This window comes from Acanthisitta chloris, unplaced genomic scaffold (genome assembly GCF_000695815.1).
Source record: "Acanthisitta chloris isolate BGI_N310 unplaced genomic scaffold, ASM69581v1 scaffold3549, whole genome shotgun sequence".
Lineage (NCBI taxonomy): Eukaryota > Metazoa > Chordata > Aves > Passeriformes > Acanthisittidae > Acanthisitta > Acanthisitta chloris.
In genome coordinates, this window is record NW_008691980.1 from 12,133 (window position 1) to 39,471 (window position 27,339).

At 44.9% G+C, this 27,339-nt stretch overlaps 1 protein-coding gene across 1 annotated transcript in view; it reads left to right on the forward strand.

The window, feature by feature from the left end:
• Positions 1-27,339, forward strand: part of MAP4K4 (mitogen-activated protein kinase kinase kinase kinase 4) — an 89,441-nt gene that overhangs the window by 2,052 nt on the left and 60,050 nt on the right. Inside the window, exon 2 of the mRNA XM_009082476.1 lies at positions 27,185-27,310. Within this exon, the coding sequence (XP_009080724.1) occupies positions 27,185-27,310 (126 nt within the window). The remainder of the gene's footprint in view (positions 1-27,184; positions 27,311-27,339) is intronic.

Genomic DNA, 27,339 nt, shown 5'->3' on the forward strand with positions numbered 1-27,339 from the left:
ATGACCTGGTTCCAGGTTAAAAATTACCCTCACTCCTCTCCTTCTCCTGATTATTTATAACCTGGATTGGTTCATTGTGAGACCCCAGCTGGAATACTGCAGACAGTTCTGGTGCCATCAACATAAGAAGGACATGGAACTGTTAGAGCAAGTCCAGAGGAGGCCATGAAGTTGATCAGAGGACTAGAGCTCCTCTCCTATGAGGAGAGGCTGAGGGAGTTGGGGCTGTTCAGCCTGGAGAAGAGAAGGTTGTGTGGAGAGCTCATAGCAGCCTTTTAGTAACTGGAAGGGACTACAAGAGAGCTGGAGAGGGACTCTGTGTTAGGAACCGCAGTGACAGGACAAGGTTTAACAGGTTCAAAATGAAGGAGGAGAAATTTAGGTTAAATATTAGGAAGAAGATTTTCCCTGTGAGAGTGGTGAGACACTGTCCCAGGTTGCCCAGGGAGGCTGTGGCTGCCCCAACCCTTGAACACTGGTTCAAGGCCAGGCTGGATGAGCCTTGAGCAACCTGCTCTGGTGGGAGGTGTCCCTGCCCAAGGCAGGGGGTTGGAACTAGATGATCTGTAAGGTCCATTCCAACCCCTAAAATTGTATGATTCTATGATTGGTCTAGTTTGGCACATGATGTTACAAACTGTTGTGCAGTTTGTGTAGAAGGTGACATGAGACTGGAAAAGAACCAGTGCTGGCCTTCAGGGAGAAGGGGCAGTAGCTCAAATTTCTGCCAGGGAAGGGCCACATTCTCAAACCATGGCTTCAGTTCCTCAAGGGATGTTTTCATGCACATCTCTTTCTGCTGCAGCAGATGCAGCTACATCCTGGTTCAAGCTCAGCACAACTTACAGGGACAGTGAGAGGAGAGAACATGGGGACAGAAAGGGCAGTGACTGACACCCTGAGCACTGTCCTGAGAGAAATGTTGAAGGAACCATAGTCTCAAATTCACCTTCTCCACCTGCTTTAAGAGCTACAGTTAGATGAGCTGCTAATGGTAATACTAACTGTGTCCATGCCTGTGGGGAAAGAGGCTTGAGTGGAAACTTCCACAAAACTGAAGTTGTGATTTTCCGGTGAGAGGCTGCTTGAAGCTGTAGGTGATTTGTGCCTATGTGCATATTTTATTGGCAGTGTTCTGCCTTTCTGCTTAAATTCAAGCAGTGCCATGTGGGATATCTGATTATTTTGACTAACCTGAGTTGAGAACAGACACAAGACTTTCTTTCTTCTGGGATACCTCTGATCCAGTGCTTGCTTTGCCAAATGCTTAACAAATTAGAAAACCTACTGTGTTGGCATGCTCTGTGAGGCACACCCCAAATTTTCAGTGTTCAAGGCCCCAGTTCTGCAATTCACACGTTGCTCAGGATCAGTAAGGTTACGTCAATTCTGGGCTGTAAAGCTTTGATCACCCAAACGGGAGGGATGTCCAAGTCAGAGTGGAGGCTTTCCTTAAAAAGTTTTGGTTGGCATGAAGGAAATGAGTTAGTATAACCTCTGACTAGAGGCATTGGAAGAAACATTACAGCTCTGTAATGTACATGGCGCTGTGGAAATGCTCTTCATCCTTCTCATCTTTTCTTGTGGTTTTCTCTTTAGATTTTAATTTTGAAAAGAATGGTGGTAAGGATGAGAAAAGAGGAGGTGGGCTGAAGATATCAGCTTGATCTTTGAATATATTATGACTCGTTAGTACTGTTGCCTGAAATGTTAGGGGGGTGTTGCTGTGCATAAAGCTTCGTTGCCTCTTCTACTTTCCTCCTTTCTAAACAAATTAAGAAAAGCCTTAGAAGACTGTAAGGATCTTTAAAGATCTTTCTATCTCCAGCACTAAAGGATCTGCAAGGTCTAAAGATCTATACATTTTACTACAGAATGGTGCATATGTAGGTCCTGTTTTCACTTTCTGAGGGCGAAGCTACAGTGCATGTAGGCTGAAAAAATTTCACTGGAGCCTAGAACAAATAAAGACAAAAAACCCACCAGTCTTCATCAATTGAAAGCTATTCTCATTCCTTGTTGGAATGAGCCCAATGACCGTAAAAGGGGAACAATACGAACTATCAGCGTATACACACTTTAAAAGTTGTTTTCCAAGATGTACATATGTAGGATGGATCTTGTGCTGCACGAGTGCTGTGGGGGAGGCAGCATTGGAGAGATTCCTGTAGTCTGTCCTTAATCCTTTTCCTGCAGAGTCTCTGCTCCTTTTGTGACATTGTTTTGGGGCAGGTGGTGTTCAGTCCGTGTTGACCTCTTCCACTCACTGACCATGCTGTTAGGTTTCCATGATTTGAAGATTTCCACGACTCTAAGATTTGGCAGTCACTGTTGAGTTAAAAGAAAATGTCCTTTTTCTTGTGAAGCAAATAGCATTTAAAACCTTAGCAGAGCTTACTTGGTAAATCTGCCTGCATCCAAGCTGTTAACTTGCATTATACCCTAAAGCTTGACTCTGCTTTACTCTTTTGGAGGCTTTCCTTGCAGCTGCATGGTTGTTTCCAGTGTCACTCCTGTGTTCCCCTTCCAGCAATGCTTTTCTCTTTGAAAGGCTTAGTAACTGATTTTGAGGGAAAAACACAATTGCTTCTTTTCTGTTTGTTATAACCCCTGACGCTGCTGCTTCCTCCTCCTACCTCTTCCCACACACACTCTTGGCATCTCTTGGGAAAGTTTTCCACATGCCTTTTTTTTTAATAGCAGCATTTCTCAGCTCTTGTGCCCAGTGCTTCATGACTTGTCCAGTCTAGTCTGTGTAAAATTATGCTAAGCAAACAACTGGATACTGTATCCTGCTGATTTCTGAAAGAAGTGGGATTGCTTTCAGTGCTTGCCTGCTGCCACTTCTGGACATCCTCTGCAGAAAAATTAACAACCTCAGACCAAAACCTCCAGGCCTGAGGAGAAACACATGTCCCATACCTAGACAGGAAAGGTTACCCCTATTATTCATTGCCATCTTCCTGACTCTGCTGACTGCTTATTTCTCTGGCAGTAGGCAAGTCACTTTGACTCTTGTGAGTCTGCATCTTATGCCCTTCATGGTGTTAGAAACTGCAGTTATGTGGATGACCCATCCGTTGTCCATAGGACATCCCAGAAGCAAGTCTGCAGAGAAATTGCAGATAGGTAAAAATGTGTGTGTGTTCCTACACAAACTGGTAGGCAAAATGAGAGGGAAACTATAGAATAAACACTGAAGGTTTGCTCTAATTATTATGTATGGGTGTTTTCCCCCCATGAAAACCTGAAGACAGTCCATAGTTTTTCATCCGTTTGGAGGGAAAAAAAAAAGATAAAAGTTGATGGCTCACACTAGAAGGCTGGGAAATGCACATCCTCATGGCCCTGTGCAACAGAATTGGGTCAAGCCAATCTGGAGGAGCTGAACGTGGGCCATCCTTCTAGTGTAGTGATATGTGTGCCCTGCTTTACCTGGCTTCACCTGGCTTAGTGCAGCTGCCTGATAAAGTACTTACAGACCAGTCCCAGGGCTGTCTGCACTTACTGCAAAGTTAGCCAGAGCAAATCTAAAGTCAGTAGAGTTTCCGAAAGCCTTTGCCATGTCACTTCTTCATGTAAGTCACTCCTTCTTAATACGAGTTGAGGAAAATGGCTCAGGGACCTAAAAAATCCCTGTTGTTCCATGGGGAGTGCTGGCACCCTGCTTGCTTGCCCCTTAAATGTGAGGTTGGTTACTACTAGGCTATACAACATTTTGTAGTATTTGGTTAATCAGTTACCTGGCAAAACAAAGAATCATTCTGTGGAAAAGGAATAAATAGGAAAGGTATTTACAATGTGGACAGCCCTGCTGTCCAGTCTCTCCTGAAGCTGATTAACCTCTGATCTCTTCTAGGGGATTAGGTGAATTAAAAAAAAAGAAAAAGGCTGCTAGGAACTATCTTCTACAGTTTAGAAAAAACAGAACTGGACAAGAGTGGTCCCTTGAGCTGTAACATCTGGTTTGGGAAGAGGTCAGGGAGAGCAACAACAGCCTTGCAGCCTTTTTGGAGCTGCAGAGCATTTGTGTAAATAAGTTTCCCTCCTTAGCTGAGATCCCTCACCTACCTCTGCTGCATGCCCTCACCCAGCAGCTTGGCACAGTTCATCCCCTTGCTTTACCACAGTGCTGATGCCAGGAGGTTCAGCCCTGGGTGCTGGGTGATGTCTGTGTGGTACTGGGCTCTGCTGCAGCTCCATGTGCCTGTTTTGCTGTGACACCCCCACTGGGGTCAGGTAGAGGTGGTCCTGTCCATAGGGCCTTGCAGGGGGTGCCAGACATGTCACAGCTTCCCTGTCCTTGGGTGGCAGAGCAGGGCTGAGCTTGCCAACTCATAGTCCTCACAGAGTAGAATGACATTTAACTCTAAAGAGCCTTTTGTCCTTATGGTCACAGAAGGAGCAATGACTTTATCTCCCAGCAAGGCAGATCCATCTAACACCTGGCTTGAGTCTGCAGTTTTTGGATGTGATCCAAGAAATTTTCTGGAGCAGTGCTGGCACCAGTTTGGATAAAGGGCAAACTCACTCTCTTCATCTGAGTACTTGTGTGCTTAGCAAGACTGTCAGGCTGGAGAAGCTTATTTAGAAATGGGAGGATGTTGGGTTGCAAGGGGGAGGTTGAATAGGGAGCTTCACATGCAGTTTGAGGTCAGGGCAGAAAGCCATGGCTGTTATCAAGCAGCTTGGGAAATTATACTGCTGGAGAAAACTGGTGTCCAGCACTAAGGCTCTGGATTGCTGTGTCCCAGTGAAGAACAATGTCGCCCTGATTGGGGGAAAATTTGGCAAAGAGGAGAGAAGAAAATGGGTGTAAAACATTCAGACATGCTTGTTTCTCTACCTGTTTTTTTTCCACATATGTTTTCTTCTTATGCAAGATTTCCACCTGAGTGGAAGACTGTTTGCACGTATAGCCTATTGTCAGTTGTCCTTGGGGTTGTACTGCTCTATATTTTAACATGCTTCTTTTGGAACTTGACTCTTCCAAGGCTGGAAGAAGCAGATGTTCTCCTTTTGCTGTGAAGATCCTTGAGGACACCATTGCTGCCTCACCAGCACCTATTATCTGTCAACAGCAGAAGAGCTTTGGCTGTGAAGGCTTCATGGTGCTTATTTAGGAGGATTCCTGTTGCTTGGCTTTTATGCTGGGGCCAGGAGATGGCTTTGGACTCAAGGCCAGTCGTGGAACACTGTGTTAAGAAAGTGTAAAGAAAGCTGTGTTGCTCTGCCTTCTCCTCATGAGTGTATTTATGCCAGGTCTGATGTACAAAGGTTTTGTCCTGTCTAGCAGAAAATGTTTTGCCAGTGTTCTGTAAATTGTAATGTAGTTTAGATAACACAGCCTGAATTTATGGCCACATGAAGGGAAGTTTGGTGTAGTTTGGAGTGCAGAAGAATCTCCTTGTTTTAAGGAGGCAGCTTTATAATTTTGCCTACCTGGCTGTAAGAGGACCAGATAACATTGCTATAGCACCACAGATGATGCTCAGGATGTATCTCCCAGCTGTGGCACCAAGATCTGTTACTGCTCATCAGTATGTGAGAGTGTGTGGTTAGTACTGGAACGTAATGGAAATGGCCACAGCTGATTTCCATTGGCAGAAGGGCAGGATTGCGTATTAAGAAGATTTCTCTGCAAGTCTTGAGCTCTTTGGACAAGTCTGGACTTTTTCTTAAAAAATTTCTTTCCTTTGGTCTGATGATGCAACTGCATTGACACACCGAGAAGGAAAGGATAAGTCATCAGGGTGAACTTACTGATGCCTGTTACCATCTTTGGGCACTGTTTGTCTGTCCAGGTGGACAATACTCATGAATTTAGCTCTAACCCTGTGCCTGTTTTTCTTCAGTCCTTAGGCTTGGTACCTGCAATCACCTGAAGAGTTGCTGCTAGCACTGACAAAGAAGTCACTAATGACAATGTGATTTCATATGTATATGAATGACTGTTGGCCTCTTTGTATGTTAGGGAAATCTGGACCCTAATACTAACAGTGGGGAAGGCTCAGTGTGGTCGTACCTGCACTGACATGAGTCTGAGCAGTAATAGCCTGTGTAAATTCCTGTGATGGAGCATTTCTTCTGAGTCAAGGGGAGCATCTGTGCTGTGGGTGATGCTGCTTTCCTCAGTGCTGAGCTCTGTTTGTCTGAGCTGTCTGAGGAGATTGGAGTTCTGATGGGAAACAGAAATGTTTTGTGTGCAGATAATAGCAAGAGGTACTGGGCTGCATTTTATATCATGTCTGTCAGACACACAGCACAGCTTAATTTACTCCCGTGAATCAGGCAGATTGTCTGCTCAAGGAAAACAAGGCAACCCTGTCAATATAGTGTTAAAGCATGTGTGCTCTTGCCAGTTTGGGCAGAGTAAAACCAGTGAGGGTTGTGGCAGATCACTGTGCTTTCGTTTTAGCAAGTTTCTAGACTGAAGTTGGGTCTGCGGTGTATTCCTCCTGCCTGCATAGGCAAGCAAAGGATCCCAGGTTCAGTATGAGCTGCTGCTTCAGAGCTGCACTTTAAAATCTGGCTTGGGCATAAGGATCAAAGTCAGAGGAATTAATTCTCTGTTTATGTTAAAGGAGATATATCTGCTTGAAATGTAATCTGTCTTGGCTGTGTTTAATTGTAGTTTCATAAACCGCACCTGCCTGTGGGCTCCTCCTGTTTTTGAGGCAGCATTCCATATTTTATCTTGACTTCCTAAGGAAATGAGGCTTCTTGGTGATACTGAGTGTATCCTGCCTTCCTTTCCACCAAATACCTTTTGGATCTGCTGGCCAACTTCAGCCAAGTTTAATGAGGAGGAGAAATTCCGAAGATACAAAGTCCGGACAAGTTAAGTGAGAACTGGCAGGCTGCATGGAGAAGGGAGAGGCTGAAATTTACAGCCTCTCTTTTGAAAATGGTAGGCAGACCTTAGCCACCTTCCATGATCAGTCAACTAGCCACTGTTTTGCAGTAAATCAGGAGGGGAAAGTGGATTACTTTTGTTGTACTTAAAGAAAACGTTCTGATGCTTCTCGACTGAGTTCTGACTTCTCAAGTGAGTGCTGCAGCTAGAGGAATGTGTGCACAGGCATCTACTTTCAAGCATTTTGAAATCTCCTTCTAGTTCTTTCTTTACTTTGTGTCCACAAATCTAGTATTGTACCTCTGAGATAATCCTGCGTGATCTCTCTCCCCTTCTTTCTTACCCTGCATATGTGTATATATAAATATAAAATAGTAATGTTATTCTCCAACATTTAATGAGACAAAAATGTTTTCTCTAAGTCTCTGGACAGTGCTGCTTTTGCAAGACACAGTTGGAACTATTGTGCAGGGAGCATGGAGTGTTTGACTAAAACAGAGTCTTAAAGCTCAGCTCCTTAATCTAGAGATTATGGTAGCAAGTGCTAATGCTCAAGGACCTGGGAATTCATTGTACTCTGAGATGGTTTGTAACCACAATAAACCCTGCCCTGGTGCCTAACAGGAAAATGTTCTTCTCCCCTTGTGCCCAATCTCTGAAATATGCAACAGGGAGCACACAGCTGACCTAGTGTTAAAAGAAGATGCTGTGCAAAGCAGTTCAGTTGATCAGTGCAGGAGAAGATGGTGTCTGTCTCTAGAGCCTAGAAATGTCTCAAGTCCTTTCCAACAAGGGGCCTGTGTACATTCCTCCAGATATGTTTAATCCAAAAGGGATTAAAGCTCCCTGAACATGCTTTGTGTAGCTGCCAGAGAACACTAAATAAAGTGCACAGAACACTCTAAATAGAAGTGCAAAGGTGTTGTCATTAGGCTGCAAAGATTGGTGCTTCATAATGAGCACCAGTGGTTTAGTTTTGCTCTCCTGTCCTTGCTATCTCTCCTAGTAAGACTCTGCTTCAAGCATGATTAGAGCAATGGGAGTCTGGCCAAGGAGGCACCTTTTTGTTCTGTGCCAGAGAGGGACTCTGTTAGGAGCTGCAGTGGCAGGACAAGGGACAATGAGTACAAATCGAAAGAGGGGAAATTTAGGGTTTGATGTTAGGAAAAATTTTTTACTGATGAGATACTGGCACAGGTTGCCCAGGGAGGTAGTAGAAGCACCAACTCTGGCAGTGTTCACAGCCAGGTTGGATGAGCCTTGAGCAACCTGCTCTGGTGAGAGGTGTCCCTGCCCATGGCAGGAGGTTGGGACTAGATGATCTCTAAGGTCTATTCCAACCCCTACAATTCTATGATGATGATTCCCTGTTGATTTTTGAATGTCAGGCTTTATTTCTTGAATGTTTTGATCTGCAGGGTGTCTCTGTAAGAAGTGAGGAGCAAGTTAGCAGCAGCAGAGCTACTGTTCCTATGTGGACAGCAAGCAGATGGGTGTTGTGTTTTGCCCCACATCCAGTACATAAAATGCAGTTTCTTTACCCAGCACATCACTGGTGCAGAAGATGAGAGAGCCTGCTCTCTTTTGCATCTGTTTCTGCAGATGATGGGGACCTTCACGGGTGTCCCTCTCTCTGCTAGTGAAGGGGCCTCGTTCTGCAGATGATGGGGACCTTCACAGGTGTCCCTCTCTCTGCTAGTGAAGGGGACAGTTCTAGAAGTGAGCTCAGTGTTTTGTGTCTGCTGGTGTATGAGGTGTTTCTGCAGTGTTTTACTTCAGCAGGGATATTTTCCATTGTAGCACCTCCTTCCTGAACTGAGATTTAGTGTTTGATTCTGGAGCTGGTAAGAACTAAGTGGAAATCCTAGTGTAAATGCAGCAGCCCACGGAGCTTCAGATAACTATTACCGGGTTGGCAAAGCACCTTGGCTCTGCCTGCAAGAGCAAGAAAGGAGAGAGTCTGTGATGCCTGAAAAGAATTTTCTTATGTGGAATATTTTACTAAATGGAAATGTAATTGGGCAGAGAGACCACAGGCAGCAGGGAGAGAGAACATCCCCATGGCTGGGGACTGACTGCTTGGCTCCCCCTGTGCTAACCTGTCCTCCTGGCTGGGGCTTCAGGCAGCCCTGAGTCACTGCTGTGGAAACAGTGATGCAAAGGCAGTAAGGAGGGGTTTTATTTGTCTCTTGCATATTTTACCTCAGCAACCTTACTGCTAGCTTTTATTGGTGTGTTGCCTCTCTTTGAGCCTGTGGGACAAAAGCGTTTTTATACATGAGTTTGTTGTTTTTCACTCAGAATTTTTCTTTTTGCTTCTCTTACTACTCCCATTTGCAACAATTTTTAAGATGCAAAGCCTTGCATCGGTTATAAAATGATAGAATTGCACTGATTTATAAATCAGAGGGGGCTGCATGATCAGACAGGTCTCCACTCAGATTCAGGTCCCCGAGGGAGGTGTTTGTTCCTATTTCAGAATTGCTGTTGCTCCCCAATTCTGACTAAAAAGTGTCTGGGAAATGTACCTAGCCTAGTCTTGATTTGCAACCCAAATTGTTAGAGTTTGCACTGTTCATGTAAGAGTGGATGGTTCAGCATGTAAATACAAACTCATTCTCTGTTCCTACAAATGTAAACAAACTGCATGTAAATTCAGGAGAGGATTTCTCCCACTGGCAGGAAAGAAAGGAAGAACAGTTGCATTTTCTATTTGTCAATGTTCAGATGGCATCCTGTGGTGATAGCAGTGTTTCCTCCTGACAGAGGTGTCCATGGCTTTCCTCAGTTTTCTATTCACATCTCCCTTGAGATGTGTGTTTACAATACAACAAAACCAGTGTCATGTCTGGTTGCTACTGTAGGGGTAACCCTGACTCTTTTCCCCTCCTTTCCATGTTCCCCTTGCACCAGCATCTATCTGGTCACATCCTTCAGACCTTCACTGGCAAAGAAGGTGGTTGTTGGGGTTTTTTTGGTGTGGTTTGGTTCTGGTTTTTAATACAAATTGTTTCTGCCATAGCTAAATCTGAGCAGGAGGTGGGTGAGAGGGGCCAGGCAGGACAGGGAGTGGGAGAGGCAGCATCTGGGGAGGGGGAGACTGTTTGTACTGCTCCACACCTGCAGATTTAGGAATAAAGAAGGGAGTGTAAAGGTCTTCTGCAGGGATTCCCCCACCCTCTGATTCTTTCTAGTGCAACAGGCTATTTTTAGCCAGCTTGATTGCCTCAGAAATTGCTTCATTTTCTGCTTTGGACCATTTCCATAACATTTATTGTGATTCTGAATTCCAGTGCTCAAGATAATGGCAGAGCAAAGAATCCCTGAGTGGTAAGCTCAGTTCCAACAGTGGAGCCAGAAAACCTGTGCTGAGGGGTGTGATGCCAGCTGCCTCCTATCTGGTGACCCGTGGGGAACTGGCTTAGCTGAACCAGTTTGGACCATGCCCCGTGTTTTCAGGCAAAGAGCCTTGTTAACCCTGAGTTAAATGGTGCTTTGGTTAGTGAATGGCAAAAGAAAACAACCCTTTAGTGGGCTAATCCAGGTAGCCAAAGTAGATCTACCTCTGAAAGACATCTGTTTGCTTTAAGTGAAGTCTGGAATTTAAAGCCCAGCCTGCCCTTGCTGTGTGTGCCTGGGTGGTACCACTGCTGATGGACTGGATATCACTCATTCTTCTTCCAGATTGTAGTTAGATATGATTTAAATCAGCAGTTTCTTTGGTAATAAAGAGGTCTTAAGAAATGCATAAGGTGTTTGAGCAGACTGTGCTGTGGGAAACGATGCTCATGTTAACATTGTTGCTTATGATGCATCTAATGATTTGCCACTTTGACATATCGTTGTAGACTCATAGAATCATCAGGGTTGGAGGAGACCTACAAGATCATCATCCAACTGTCCACCTAACACTTCCACTGTAAACCCCTCAAAGTCCTGAAAGCATATTGCCCAGACACCTCTGAAACACTTGCAGGGATGGTGACTCCACCACCTCCCTGGGCAATATTCCAGTGCCTGAACACCCTCACAGGGAAAACGTTTTTTCTAGTATCTAATTTGAATCTCCCCTTGTCTCAGCTTAAGATCCTCACCTCTCTCCAACCCCCTGTCAGGTAGTTGTAGATAGCCATGAGGTCACCCCTGAGCTGCCTCTTCTCAAGACTAAACAAACCCAATTCCCTCAGCTGTTCCATGTACTTTTTACATATTTTATATAGCTAGTTCTGTAATAGGTGAATTTCATACAGCTGGTTGATAAAGCAGAAAAATGCAATTCAGTGGGTTTGGGCAGTGTGTTGTAGTTTCATAGGAAAGGCCTCCAGACACAGCATCCCTGAGGCAGTGCTGGATCTGGAAGGAGATGAATTCTGGCTGGCAGTTAATAGGAACTTTTCTTAGGAAAAAATGAAGATGTTTCTTCTACTGGTCTTTGCTGCAGCTTGATGATGTATCGGATGAATACACTTGTGTTCAGGAGCTGTATGTTGGTGGACAGCAGAGATTGTGCCTATTGCTAAGGGGCAGTGTAGATAAAAATTTGGAGGTCAGTGTTTGTGATTGGGGAAGAAAGACATTAAATATCAAGCCTTCATGCTTGAGAGATTTCCACTTTTTTTTTTTTTTTTTTTTTTTTGTTCATGTGTCTTGATTAAGACCCACTCAGGATGGATTGATGCCTGTTTTGGATTAGAGCTCTAATCCATGATTGTTCACAAAAATACCCATATTTATCAGCTTTTGGAGGACAAATGGCCACTTAGAGTATGGATAAACAGTCACGAACACTCTGCTTAGTGTGATTCCATGAGCTGTTCTGTGCTGGCTTGAAACGTGGCTGTCTTGACCTGGTGTGGCTGATGAGTAGTGATCTTTTCTGCAGGTGTTTGTCTACATTTTCCCCCTTAATTGCACTCGAGAGTGCTTGTGTGACTACTCTGCTTTTGGCCAGCACTAGAGGGCTTCAGAGGGAGAAACCTGTTTGCCTTTCACGTGATGTCAAGAATCAGAAGTTTCTCCTTGAAACCTGATACACAGCAACAGAAGAGACCTTTGAGTTACCCTAGTAGGGGCTTACCGGTGTTCAGCATTTTTTTTTTTCATTTTCCATTCACAGAACTTCTTTTATCATTATTTTTCTACCCTTTTAACTTTCTCTTCTAATCCCCTATACAAGATGAATGGTAAACCAGGGCCTTACCTAGCCCTACAGGTGTGAGGCAAGTAGGGCTGGTGGGAGCTAACAGCACTTGAAGGATTTTCCAGCACCTGCACTTCCCTAAAGGGAAGCAACTGGAAAGTGCAGGTTGTCAGTGTGCATGGGCACGTGCCTGTCCTCCAGGCCAGCGTTGGGGAGAGGTGGCCAAAACTGGGTCGTGACTGTTTCATGGCTGTACACGCTGTGATTCCTGGGGAAAAGTGTCTGCTCATGAACCAAAGGCGTGAGGGAATAAGGGATGTATTGTATGAAAGACAACCTTAGCTGGATGTCTTGCTTTGAAGAGGTTTGCCAGCGAGTTGGAGAGCTGCCCTCAGCCAAACCCGTTTTCACTCAGGAAGTTTTATAGGTCATGAAAAGCAGCAATGTCCTTTTTTTTTTTTTTTTCCATCGTGCCTTGCCTTTCTTTGCAGCAGTGCACATGCTCTGCCATCATCCCTGGTGCTTTGGATCAGGGGCTCGGTGTGAGCCCAGGGAGACTTGTCTCCGATCTCTCTCCGCGGTGTGGGAACGCTGCAGCACATAATGGCTGTGAATCAAAGACAAGTGCTAGCTCTTTGCTACTGATCACTTTGGCAAAAACCCTCAGATGCTCAGAGACTACAGATGGAGCTGTTTTGGGGAGAGTCTTTTTTGCTTTAAAAAAATATCACCCACAATTAGAATTTCCTGTTATTAGTTTTTCATTCTTTCTATGTTTTTCTGTCTCTCTAATAGCCTTCCTATTCTTCCTTTGCCTATTCTGCACCTTCCAACCCCTCACTTTTTAATTCATGCCAGGGCACAGCTAAAAGCTTTTCCTAGCAGAGCATCGTTCGTTAGTACACCAGCAAAGACAAGCTTAACCAATTTAACCAGCAGTTTCTGCAAGGATTTTCTTTTTGAGTGGGCTTTGGGATTTCTCCACGTGGCTGTTTGGAGGGACCAGGCTGTGGGAAGCTGCAGGAGAGGAGCCTCCAGCCATGAAGCTTTGTTGGGGTGGCTGTAGTCTGGCAGAACTGACCTCCCCAACACGTGTTCTTTCATTTAGCTGCCTCTCTGCAGCTATTGGAGACGTCTGTTTTGCTGTGTGTGGGATTTCTGCTGCTTCCATGCTGCTTGGTAATGTTTCCAAACCGACCAGAAGATCCTCTTGCCTTGGTGGTGGAGCTGGAACTGGCAGGGTTGCTGCAGCCTGTCCCTTTGTGCATGACTTCATTGTCACACAGCTGAGGTCTGAGCAAATCCGGTGCCTTGAACCATATCCTTCTGAATTTTGAAGCTCTCCAAACAATCCAGGTTTCCTCCTTCGGATGTACATGCCTCCTCCCCCTCCCCCACAGGCTTTGGCTGGGCTAATTGCTCTTTGTTTGGTTTCAAATCAAGTGTGATTAAGGGAAGATTTCTTCAGGCTGTCACTTCATCATGTTACCAGACTAGCATAGTAAAAAGTTTGTAATATCTGTTGGGGTGAATACCCTGAGCACAGAATTACAGGCCCTTTCCTGCTCATGAGTCATCTTCCCCTGAGACCCTGGAGTGATAGCATGGCTTTTATTTTAAGGGAAAAGTCCCTGAGAAGACGACAAGTTATTTATCTGGACAAGAGAGGCCATGCTTAGTTTTTTTGTAGTTTTAAACACCAAACTTCTCTATGTATCCTTAAGAAAAGCACCACTTTGGTGTTATTGTAGATGCTGCCTGGGCAGACTGGGGCCATGCTTGGCACAGATGTGGTGGTTCCTGGAGGCTGGGGAAACCAAACCAATACTTTTTCTGAGGGAGATCAGATTATATTATGTATAGGAGGGTTTCAGTGAGACAAGCTATGCCTGCATTTATTTTACAGTCAAGTTGCTGAGTGTCGCTTTTTAACAGGGGCTTGTGCTACAGTAGTGGGCTGTGCCTGTCCAAACTGCCTGCCTGAGAAACCCCCCCCAGCAGCTCCCAGCACACACATGAGTGGGCTGTGCCTGTCCGAACTGCCTGCCTGAGAAACCCCCCCAGCAGCTCCCAGCACACACATACATCCTCTTTTGTGTCTCTTTGAACGTGTGTGAGGAGTGGAATAAACAAAGAAGCGAGCCCTGAAGAAGCAGTGTTGCCCATCGCTGCCCCAGGGAGATGCTTGGAGTGCTGGAGGTGCTTCCACCTCTTCCCTGCCTGGTGCAGGGCTTTTTCTTTCTGGGTGAGGTGTCCTGGCCTCTCAGGTTTCTCTCACGGGCTGTGGTTGATGTAGGGCCTGTCACAGCAGAGTTTTGGACTGAGTAAACCTCATTTTCTTCTTATCAGCATCCGGGTGTCGGTGCCTGACTCCCTTGTTCCTGTTGGGACTGCTTTCTGCCTGCTGTGCACACACATCTGCGGTTTTAGGCAGTTGACAGTTTATCCTTTTGGTCCCTGTAGCCCTGCAGGTTCCTCTGCTAGTCGTGGTGCAGTTGTGACAGGCAGGGAAGGGCAGGTTAGGGTCTGGCAGGGCCCCCAGCTCTGCAGCTTGGGGCAGCAGGGCAAAGAGCAGCTGAACCACACTGGGAGCTGCTGTCGGAGTTGGGAGGGGAACTTCTCTCCCCAAACTCCTGCCAGTGCTCTCAGGGTTTCAGCTCAAGAGTGAGAAGCTTGTGCTGGGATCTGAGCTGTTTGTTTTGAAACTGGAGAGTGAAATGCCGTAGCGGCTCCAATTTTTGAGGTGAAATACCATTTAATAAACGCTTGCCTGTTCACAGCCCAGAAGCAAAAACAAACATGTACTGTAGTATTAGGACCATTTTATATTTTCTCCAGTCCTACTTGACCATGGTCTCCTTGTCACCTGCCCAGCTAAGGATAAATGCAGCTGGTGTGTAATATTATTTGCAAGCGTTTGTTGCTTTTATTCATCCTGATGGAGGCAGAAAGGCTTTTCTTCTCAAACAGGTAAATAATTAGCTGCCTATCTGCATCTTCCTTGCTTGGAGAGTGGGAGGAAGGGAGAGAGGGCACAGTGACACCCCATGTGATAGATGGACATGAGCATCTTGTGGCTCTGTTCATTGTTAATTCACTCCTGCAGCACCACTCAGCTGTGAGGTTTCCAGGCGTGCTTGGCAGCACTGACAACAAAAACATCTGGTCCAAGAATATAGTTCCCTTCTGCTGGCAGCTGCATGAAAATGATTTTGTACATCGTGGCCTAATGCCAAATGCACTTACTTGTACACTAAAGTGCACAGCCTTTATAGAGCTTTGGCAGTGCAGGGTGATTTTAAATGCTGTGCATAAGTCAGCATTAATCTACCGAAGAAAATCAAAACCTCAGCAACTGATTTTATGAAGAACTCACTTATCACACGTGCCCAGACGTGGCTGTACCTTTGTACCTGTCTAACAGCTGTTCCTGTCTGAGCACAAAGGAAAAGCCTCTTGGCTGCAGCCCTGGTTGTCATCTGTCCTCCGGGAGGGTTTGGCACAAACACGAAGGGAAATTTGCCCCTCTCAGACATCCCTGAATTCCTCTTGTCAGCAGCCACATTTGTTACTGACAGAGGTTGTCTGTCTCCCCTCTTGTTTGCAGAAGGACCTGGCATGTGCTGAAGAAAACGTTAGCTGTGAATCAAGTAGTTTGTGTGTCTGCTGCTAAATTGTAATTTGAGTGATTGGACCTGATAATTGCACACATCATCATCTCCTCAGTCAGTTGTAAATCATTCTGGAATGGATTTCCCTTTCTAAAAAAAGGCTGTATTTCTGGGCACAGGTGTATTTTTGAGGTAAAATATAATATCCATATTCCTCCTTGCATTGGAAACCTTTAGGGTCATAACTATGGATCTTATTCATATATGAACAGGCAAGTTGGAAAGGTCTTTGCTCCAGGAAAGCTGCTTTGAGCCTGTATGTTTCTGGGTATTTATTTTCTGTTTATTCCCATGAAGTAGCTGAGTTTAGTGGTGCTTTTTCACCCCCAAAGCTGCTGTTGCATTGCATGTTCTAGGATTCTATGTTTTGGGAATGCTGCAGAAGAGTGAGGAGGAGCAGAAACCCCAGGCCTGGTCTGGCATCAGGCATGGACCTGGGTTTGCCCTTTGCAGAGCCCATTCCTCCCCAAGAAGCAGCAGTTGGTTTGACAGCTTGGACAGGGTGTTCCAGTGGGTGTGTGATGGGCTGATTGTGTCATAGCTGCTGACCTGATGTTAATTCTCTGCTCTGTCACTGCTTTGAGGGGCAGTTCTCACCAGGATGGAGAGAGAAGGAAGAGAAGGTGGAGATGATGGCAAAGGGAGGAGGACCAAATGTTCTTTCTGTGGTATTTTGTAATTGAAAATGGAATTTGACAAGCTTGGTCCAATCTCCATTGTCCTCACACCAGTCACCTGCAGTCTGAGCAGGATTTACTCAGCCTGTTTCTCGAACACGAAACGGTGGGTTGGTGTCACAGCTTTTGTTGCCATCCCTTCTGTCCCTCACCAGGTGAAAGGATTGGGCCTTTGAACCTCTTGGGTCCTCCCTGTTTTTGCCCCTGGCATTCTGCATTTGCAGTGCTTTCCTTGCATAAGGCAGGGGAGAAGGCTGTGGATTCCTGGCAGAGGCTGAGCAGTGACTAATATTGGACCAGAGGAGCTAAAGTGTTGAACCTTTAGGCAAAGATTACCTGAAAATTAAAACTTGTAGGGACTTGTGCACTTGTACTGTGTCATTCAGCTGTGTTTGTAAGACACATGTACAGATCGGGCGATTCCTTTTATTCCTGGGTAATTTACATATTTTGGCTGCTTCACAAAAGAAACTTTGTGTTGAATAAGTTGAATCATGATCTCACACCAGTCCTTGCGTACAAGAAGTTTTTTGGAGGCTGTAGCGTAGACCAAAATTTGAAGTTTTCCTTTTGTGGGTGTAAAACAGAGTATAGGTTACCAGCAGCACTTAAAATGAGCCTTAAGCATTGGGTATTGCTTCCTAAGGCAATGTATGGAGATGTGGTGGCTGTTAGATGTCATTTCATCTGGCAAGTGCACCTCTGTCTGAGGTACATCACTTCAGAACAGAAGGGTTAAATCTATTTCTTCATAGTAGGGGGTCTAAGTGAAGGGCTAGAAGTGGATTGTTGGGCTGCAAAGAAAATTTAGTAATTTTGTTTTGGGGGTTTTTCTTGGTACTCATTTTGTGACAAAGTGCAGGGCTTTGTTAGGGCTGCAGACAGAGTTTTAAATATTTGGAAGGAAAAATGCAGCACTTGCAACATTTTAATGAGGAGAGTTTCCTTAATTAAGGCATAGAAGATTTAGGGAATGTGGACAGCTGAGGGAATAGCAAAATGTTACAAAGTTTATTTTCCACATACGAGTTGATTTGAGTTCAGAATCTAAAGTCCAACATAAAACTTGTAGTCTTCCAGAAGCTGTTTGCTGGCCTGAACTATTGATGCTACCAGTGCCCAAAGCCTGGATTCATTCTGCCTAATTTTAGGCACACAGTGGTTGTACCTGGTTTGTGATGACCTGGACAGCTGCAATTTAGCAAGGAGGGGAATGTGATTTTGAGGAGACAGCTCTGTCCACCTGAGGTAGGACTTGTCTTGTAGAGGGGTGAAGGTCACTGGTGGGATGGTGTCTCCTGAAAGTGCAAGGTACCTGCTTCATGGCTGCTCACTGCTGGCCATTGTGGAGGTGCTTGTTCATGCTCCCTTGTGTCTTTTTTTAATTTAATTTAATTTATTTGTATGATTGATTTTGGAGTACCTTTGCCAGTCTGCCCCCTCTGCTTTGCAAATCCATCTGTTCTCTTTTGGCCTAAAGCAATACCAATCCCTCATCACTGTTGGGGAGGAAATGGTGGCATGTAATGCTGTTGCTGAATTTCTCTTCTCAGCTACTTCTCCAGCTCCATCTCTTTTTAATAAAGGATCCCATGTGAAACAGCCCCAAGGAAAGCCAAAGTGGAATTACTTTTCCTTCCTCTCGTTTGTTCTGTTCCTGTTCGGGTGTGCACGGTTATAGCTTTTGGGTTTGTTACCCCAAACTGTTGGGATAGTTTATTTGTCTTTTAGCATTTGGGCTTTATTCAATGTATGAAAGGAAAGAGGGGTTGTAAATAAATTCCTCTTCCCTTTTCATCTGCAAATCTTGTTGCTCGGTGTGGGTGTGAGGCTGGATACTGAACGAATCCCTCCTGTGAGGGAATTAGTGTCTTCATGTAATTATAGGTTTTTATGACATATGTACTGGAAGAACATTAGTGTTATGCCAGAACTGCTATTTTGAATGTATTTTACCTTCTCAGCTTACATTTCTGCTAATATAGCAGCTGTGTGGCATTTGGTACATAGGAAATCTGCTTTCAGTCATTTCAACCTTTTGTTTTCTCTCCTCTCTCAGAGGTTTGCCCCCCTCAAAGTTTAAAGCTTAGTCTCAAACTAGAACTCCAGTTTCTTGTTGAATCCCTCCAGCTGCATCAACCTGCAGGCCTCCCGAGCCTTTCCATCTCCCAGATCCAAACTGTGGCCCAGCAGTGTCTGGACTGCACATGCAGGGAGGGACACGTGTTGATCCCTTTGGGAAGGAGATGTGCCTTCCAGCTGGGAGCAGTGGAGCATCACACTGCCCAGGGGAGAGCAGGGCCCAGGCAAATGCCTCCCGTGGCTCTGTCACCCCCAGAGATGCTGCTTTCCTTGGCATCAAATGCATGCTGAGATTGGAAGCAGAAAAGCAGTGCAACTTTTTGGCTTTGTGCATTAGCCTGTTTCCCCTGCAGCATCTGCATCTCTTACTCTCTTGAGTCCAGAGCTTTGCATAAAGGACATTGTTATAATTTCTTATCATTTCACAGGCTTAGTTTTCATATATATGCTGGCAAGGGCTTGTTCTGGTCACAAGAAACGTGAGACTGAATGTAGAATTGTATAGCAACAGGCACTTTTAGTGGGAATAATAGTGATAAAAGCAGGGTACTAAACCTTCCCTCTTTTATGAGGGCTCTGAAGATGTCAGTACAAGGCTGGCTGTTGCATAACTTGTAAGTAATTTAGGCTTGATGAGGATGGACAGTTGAATTGTATAGCTGGGACAAACATGCAGTCTGAGCAGGAAACTCTTTTAAGTAATCATCACTAGGATTGAGGAACTAGCCTTGGAAATGGTTGAAGGGATTTGGCCTGAGGAGGTTTCTCTCTTGCTTGTCTTTGGAAAAGCCTATGGCACCCTGGGGTTTTACTGAGGGAGGTCAGCAGTGGTAGTTTCTGTGCCTCCAGAGCAGCTCATTCAGTGCCCAGCGAAGGCACCGGAGGCACATCAGGCAAGAAAGATAATATTGTTGTCGGAGTGACTGGCAGAGGAGGTGGTTTGGGGGGAGACAACAGACAAGTATTGTCTTCACGTGGTGTTTGGCTCCTTCCTGCCTGCACGTGATTCCATCTCCTGTGCCTGCACAATGCTGCTACACAGGCTCCTTCGGGCAGTGCTGGGACCCTGCTTAAGAGCTAGTCCTCCCTCCTGCTTTTTTTTTGTCCAGTTAATTTAACTGTTGCTTTATGGCTGCAGCCTCAGCGATGGCACAGTGCGAACAACTTGGCTCATTTTCTCTCCTGTTTCAAACGGTGCCTTTAGCATGCAGTAGAGAGGGTGTTATGCCAAGGGGAGACAAAGCAGCCTCTGTTTCCTGCGTGTTTGGAAGTGTGTTTCTCACCTGCTTGGTGAAATGTTGCCACTGAAGGTAACCCAATATATGGTCATAAGGATGGCACTGTTCTGCCAGCCAGTCCTCACAAATCTAAGGCTTTTCTGACCCTTGAAAAAGCTTCACAGATGTCTTCTGCAGTTGCTGTGCCTGAGCAGTGTTGCTGGTTTGCTCTTGCTGGCAGCGTGGCTCTGTGCTGGCAGTGGCAGCAGCTCAGAGGTTAGTGGGCAGCTCACAGGGACAAGATGGGTTTTTGGAAAGCTCAGAAATCTAAAGCCTTTGAAGGGCTTTCTCTGCATGGGCTGGGTATGTGGGCAAGGGGCAAAGTCTGAGAGGAACCCTCACAGGGATGGTGGGGGATGCTCACCACCCGAGCCTCAGGCTTGCTGGGTGTCTGGTGCTCCTTCAGTGCCACTGAGTGTGGGGCACGATGGATGCCTTTTCTTCAGAGAGAACAGTCTGGAGGCCTTTGGAAAAGTCTGTGTTTGGGAAGGACTTGAAAGACAGTGGAGAGAAATCATAGAGCCATTAAGGTTGGAGGAGATCTCTAAGATCATCGAGTCCAACCATTAACCTGTCACTGCTGGAACCCCTAAACCCTAACCCAGATCCTCCAGTGCCAGATCCAGACACATCTTCAACATTTCCAGGGATGGTGACTCCACCACCTCCCTGGGCAATCTATTCCAGTGCCTGAACACCCTAACAGTGAAAAAAAATTTCATAACATCTAATGTGACTCTCCCCATCTCAGTTCATGGCCATTCCCTCAAGTCCTCTCACTGCAGGTGTGACAGATTAATGTGCTGATGCCAAGGTGGGAAGAGTCTGTGGGTAAGAGGCCTGTGAAAGAGACCTTACAGATGAAGTGGCAGAGGCACAGGGAATGCTAGGAGTGAGAGGGTAACAGAGGAGAGAGACAGAAGGGAAATAAACTTGCCTGAGGTCTTTAGCTTGAGGGTGACAAAGTGCAAAGGCTTGTAAAAGCCTCTCAAGAAAGATGTGATGTAATAAGAAAATTGGAGGCTCTTGTATGCTGAGATTTAGGAGGGATTGTATATGGACCTGTTAAATGTTTACTGCACCTCTTGATTAAAGTCTTTTCTTATAAACAGTTTAGACGTTCCCTCCCAAGAAGTCTGTGTTTGATATTTTCTTTTAAGAACTATTTTCTGTCATATTCCCAATTCCAACACTCCACTGTGGTGTGGAGAGGATCTCTTTTTTCCACATTGTGCTCTGCACTGCAAGCTGCTCTGCTTTATACATATTCCCAATTCCGACACTCCACTGTGGTGTGGAGAAGATCTCTTTTTTCCACATTGTGCTCTCTGCACTGCAAGCTGCTCTGCTTTATACAAACTCCCTACCTTGGGCAGGTGCTGGCAGGGACTTACCCAGTGCTTGGAGTCTCGTTGCTCTTGTGGTTTGGTTCCTCCCAAAATTACAATCTCCTGCTCAGCTTGGAGGCAGCACCACAGCTCCCAGTTCAAATACTGTGCTGGGTCCAGTACTGCCCTAACTCTTCTCACCAAAACATCTCCCTTGTGTGTGTGAACTTTATTAACAAGTGTATATATTCTGGATTGCTGCAGCAGAAAAGGTCACCTATTGTGCTAGGCACTATTCAGGCTTTCCTTCTCCGGGACAGATTCTGCTCTGAATGGATGCTGGCCAGGTCTGGGCTGTGAGGAGGAGGGAGGATGTGGCAGTCAAGCAGAATGGTGGTTTGAAAAGTTGGTGTCATGCTTTATCCTGGAAAATTTTTGTTTGTGTTTGGTGTCTTTTAGGACTTTAATTTTTCATGTGGGTGGAGGGCAGAAATGAAAAGTGAGAGGAAGCAGAAAGGAAAATAAAGTGGGTATCTTGTGGGCTTCTCCTGTTTTTTCTTCAACTTGCATGTCAGGGCCACATGGTGAAAGAAAGGGCAGGTCATGATCATTTTGGTGCCTCTGAAGGCAAACTCGTTTCTTCTCCATCACTCTGGGAGTCTGTGGGTTAACAATCCTTTTCCCTCCCAGCGCTGGGCTGAGGCTGCTGCCTGCCCATCCACACAAATCCCAACTCTTCTGTGATCTAAAGATTCTTGAATTCCACAAGCTACCCCTGGAGTTTGTGATCCTCAGCAGCACAGCTTGCTCTGAACCCCCATGCAGAGCATTGCCAGCTGCCAATCTCCAGGCAGGCAGAGCTTGGTGAGCAGCACTGGGAAAGTAAAGGAAAAAATATTTGGAGGCTTCCCATTCACATCTCCCTTTGCTGTTTGGCTTTCCACTGTTTGAAAGTGATATTAATTCTTAAAACTGTTAGTTGTAGCTTAAAATGCCCTGATTCCATTCGTGCAGGGAGAGCTGAGATTTGTCACTGTCTCATTTCTTAAATCAAAAAGCAAAGTTACTGAAGGGACTAATTTGTATTCCTCTTCAAACTAATTTAGGGAAGCATATAAGTCATCTGGCAGGAGAGGTAAACTTGCTGTTCTGTCCATCACTGAATGTTGTCTTGCTTTACCCTTGATGGACTGTGTTTTCTCATTCACATATCCCCTCCTCATATGACTGAGGTAAATAAAATCTTCTAAAATTGTCCGTTTTCTTCATATCCCCTCCTCATACGACTAAGGTAAATAAAATCTTCTAAAATTGTCCTGAGTTTCTCCTCCTTGAGATGTGCCATCTCTTAAGAGGGCAGAATCAACAGCTGGCAAAGAGCAGTGGTCAGACAGCTCTTCCAGGGGATTTTGGATGGAAAGTCATCACCTACATGCCCTGGGACATATCCTTGCTCTACCTTTAGTCATATCCCCTCCTCATACGACTAAGGTAAATAAAATCTTCTAAAATTGTCCTGAGTTTCTCCTCCTTGAGATGTGCCATCTCTTAAGAGGGCAGAATCAACAGCTGGCAAAGAGCAGTGGTCAGACAGCTCTTCCAGGGGATTTTGGATGGAAAGTCATCACCTACATGCCCTGGGACATATCCTTGCTCTACCTTTAGGTTGGGTTTTTTTGGTTTGTGTTGGATTTGGTTTTTTTAATTTTAAAATTCAGCTCCTGAAATAATTTCATTGTGCTGTAGAGCTTGGGAAGTGGTGTTATTTCCCCCTTACTCTCCTAAGTGTGTTTCTCAGAGACACATTCTCATAGGGGTCTTGTACCAGTTTTAGTGCTGGAACAGGTCAGGACTGCTGAGCTTGGTCTCCTGAGGCACCTAGACAGTGTTGTTTAGGGAGTATATAGAAACAGGACAGACATGAAGTGATTTTTTTCTTTCCTTTTGATTATATCCTCCCTACTTTTGACACCTCTAGAGCTTAGTTACCTTCTTTTCCCTCCTAGCAACGTCCAGCGAAGTTTTTCTGAATTCTTCATCTTCTAAACCATTGTGTAAATAAGCAGAATTTTCTTGCAGGAATGATGCAGGAGGGGTGAGGCAGGGTGGGGTGTTACCTTTGGAAAACGTGCTGAAATGGAATAACTGAGCTGTCCAGATTTATATTCCTTACATGGATCTGCCTGGGTAGCTTTTGTTTGACTGGGAGTTACTCCAGTTGCAACCATGGTCAGAGCCTTAAATCATTCAGCTACTTAAATCATCACAGTTTTGTAAATGCTGATGTAATGAAAATAACAAGTCACTGATTTGCCATCTGCATGTAAAAAAAAAAAACACCCTTCACTGACACTTAGCATGCAGTGCTGAATGGAAAAGCAAGTGGAGTTGAGATTTTATGCTGGAGCTGTAAGGAGGCTGAGCAGGGGCCACTGGGTGGCATGCTGAGAGACAACACGCCTGGTTTTTTATCTACTGTGCTAATTCAAGAGGTTAGAAATGATCTTAGTGTACATAGGTGGATTTCTGGGGGTTTAATCTTACAGGCAAATAATTTTTGATAAAGCAGCATCGCAGTTAGAAATCCCTAGAGATGCTGACACGTCTGTTTAATCTCTGAAGGGAAAAACGTGCAGAGAGGTAGAGGAAAGCTGCTCCAAGCTTGATCTAGCTATGTGAGCCTTGCAAAAATATAGCTTACTGCAAAAATTACTGGTAATCAGACGTGCTGTCACAAACAGACAGCGAATGTGTAAGTATAAAACACTTACACCAGCCCCATCACAGGCAAGACAAAGAAGGTTTCAATGGGAGTTTGTATCCACAGATAATGGCTTAAAGTGGTAATTGATGCCAGCTGCATAAAATCACTAGGAAGGGCTCACCAGCTGCCTCTCTCCTCCAAGAAAAACCTCATGTACTTTTGTATTACTTCACAAGAATGACAGGCCCTTGCCTCAATCAGGTTTAATTGTCTCCTTTTGTGGTACCAGTGCCTCTGCTAACAGAGGGACTGGTGGTGCTGTGGTGCCTGTGCTGTCAGGAGGAGGTGAGGCACCTTCTCAGGCTGGCTCACATGTCCAGATACCTGGGAGCTGCTGAAACACCTCTCTCTGGGCAGGAGATCCTGCTGCAGTGTGCCCTCCCTGCAGCACGTGTGGCCATAGGGAGAGCTGCGCGGAAATGGCCTTATCTGGTGAGATTTTTGGGTGGGATTCATCTCACCCTGATGTGAGACAGCTGCAAGATTGGTGTCTGGGTCTTGGCTAATAACCTCACGCTCCTTCTGTAGTTAGTGGGGAGAAGTAAACACCAGTAGGGTGCACATTGTTTTGGACTCTTTCGGATATCCACGTTGAGATGAAATCAGCTGTGCCCTGGAAAGAACTGCTCCTGAATCTGGAACCAGAACAATTTTGTTCTGACCAACTTTTTTTTTTTTTTTTGTAATTTCCTATTTTTCAAAAGTCTTACACCACTTGCTATGCTGCAGTGGCACTGCAGCCTTCTCTGTGCTGATTAATCCTCATGATAGTTCCTGTCGCCACAAAGTCTTCAGGACTCATTGCTAGGGAGTTATCGATCCACGCTAAGTAAGTGGAGTCCTCCAAAGCTTGGCAAGAGTTACTGAATCCATTTATTTTTGTAGACTGGGTTTTGGATTGGATTGAACTGTGGGTGAGATGCTATTTGGGTTGTGAACAAATGCTCCAAGGTGGCTGAAATAGGAGCGTGGGACCATTATTAGCCTTAGTTAAGGGAGATGCTTGGGGTTGCTACAGACCATTGAGCAGGTGATGTGACACAGCCTCAGTGAAAAGCTGAAAGAGCAGTAGCAGCCTGCAGTCAGCAGGGTCTGTGTGCACCTTTTTTTGTTGTTTGTTCTTCAGGGATTTTTTTTTTTTAATTTGAGGTGGGATTTTATTACTTTATTTTTCAGAAATAGGTCCGAAGTGTTGTCATTTTGGCTTCTGTTCCAGTAGATAAACATGAACAACCTTTAGGACATCCTGCCCATTGTATTGTAAAAGCTATTGTATTCATGTGTTGAGGGTAGGAAAGAATTTTTAGCTAAAAAGTCAGTTCAAAATAGCAGATTAATCCAATTATAGATATTAACCTATCAGCAATTAAGTCCCAAACCATTAACAAATCTCCTATTAGTTTTTTTGCCTGAACTCGCAGTTCAGAGGTTCAGTGTAGTAGTTTCGAGTATAATCATGTATTATTATTCTCTTTTTTTTTTTTCCTTTTTCTGTTTGCATATGGTCTAAATAAATAAAGAATAATGCATCAGCAAGGACAACTAGAAGCAGCTGAGGAAGCACCAAGTTAGCACTTGGCTCAAAAAGCTATTCTGACAACACTGTCCCAGTGCTGCTGTTCTCTGGGAACTTTGATTTACAAGATTCTGTTACAGTTTTGTTCAGTGTTCCAGAAATACACAGTGTTTTACTTCAAAGATGCATCATGAGAAGACATAACAATAGTTTATCCCTGTTGCATTTTGGGAATTCTGTCATAATAATTTACAAGTAAGCATTGCATTCCACTCTTGGAGTATTTGAAACAGTTTCTTGCTTTGTAGGATGGAGTATCTTTTGCTCAAGCCTTGTGTGCCAGTGTGTATAAACAGTTAACATGCAGTTGGTATTAACATCTACACGTGCCATGAATAAGATATTTGATTGCTAGTGTGGTACAAATTGCAGGGAAGTTTAAGGCTTAAAATTTGATCATGTAATCAGCTTTGACATCACAGGATAATCAAAATATGCACTGCCATTCCCATCAGCCAGCAGCCCTAGGGAACACAAGTTTTGGGTTCTTCCTGGAATCAGTTTAAGATAAACATTTTCTGCCTGGATATCTAAGGATAGAAAATTATGGAGGAAATAAAGATTATGCCTAATGGGGTGTCTATCTGCCTTTTCATTTGTTGCTTTGATAGGTCCTTGAAGAAGACTCCCACTGTCTTAGGTATGGGAAGAGAGAGCTGGGGGTGGGTTGGTGTCTGCTCCTCTTCCTCTGTTCCTGCAGGCTGCCTGCTCAGGCAGCACCTCAGAGCATGTGTGGATCCTTCCATGCAACACGTCCTACTGTCACTTCCAAAACACATTGTGGGTGTTTTCAAGGAGTGGTTTCACAGTGTTACCCATTTCAGCTCTTTGAAGGGATGACCTCCCTTCACCTGAGTGCTCTGCTTAGCACCTCACTGTAGCAGGGGGAGCTGGGGGAAGTCCTTCCTTTGTGTCCCAGCATCCTGTTTACTGCCCAGGCTCCTGGCCCCTTCTTCCTGATGCACTTGCTCTTCCTCTGCAGAGGAGGTTGGAGGAGGAGGAAACTTGTGCATGAGGCAAATGCCTTGTCTTTGCAATAAGGGGAATTCCTGATCTCCACCTCTGCTTTCCTGCCCCAGTCCCATGCTGGTACTGAGATGGGGACCTGCTTCAGCAGTTGGCTGCAGGGAGCTGCTGTCTGGCATTTATATAGAACTGGTTGGAATCTTCAAAATTAAAGGAGAAGAAAACCGAAGAGGGTGGAAATAATATTCCTCTATCATAAATTCATAGATTTTCCCAGTTTTCTAGTTCTCTGGGTTCTATAGGATAAAAACCTGTCAGCTGTGTATTTGCTTAAGGTATTACAAGCATAGATCAGACCATATCCTGCTCCATCACTGGGTCAAATCTAGTGCATCCTTTGCTTTTTTGCACTACTGAAAACTTGGGAAAGTAATGACCTGTTCTTAGCCTTTCTCAATAAACAATATTTTGATGGCATGAACATAGGATGGGTTTACTGAGCATGGTGCTGGTATAAATTGAACTTGGAAAAAAATCTGTTTGTGTGAAAGCGAAGGATTAGATGAATTAGAATTAAGTTTAGGTGTTAGGAATTTTTTTTCCCTGTGAGGGTGTTCAGGCACTGGAATAGGCTGCCCAGGGAGGTGGTGGAGTCACCATCCCTGGAAGTGTTTCAGAGGTGTCTGGATCTGGTGCTGGAGAATATGGTTTAGGGGTTCCAGCAGTGACAGGTTAATGGTTGGACTCGATGATCTCAGAGGTCTCTTCCAGCCTTGATGATTCTGTGATCCTGTAATGCATGTGGTATATTAAACATATGGGTTTTGTTTTATTTTTTCCCCCAAAGGATGAAGAAGAAGAAATCAAACTGGAGATTAATATGCTAAAGAAATATTCTCATCATAGAAATATTGCAACTTATTATGGTGCTTTCATTAAGAAAAGTCCTCCAGGCCATGACGACCAACTGTGGGTAAGCAGGTGTTTTTTCAAACATGTTCA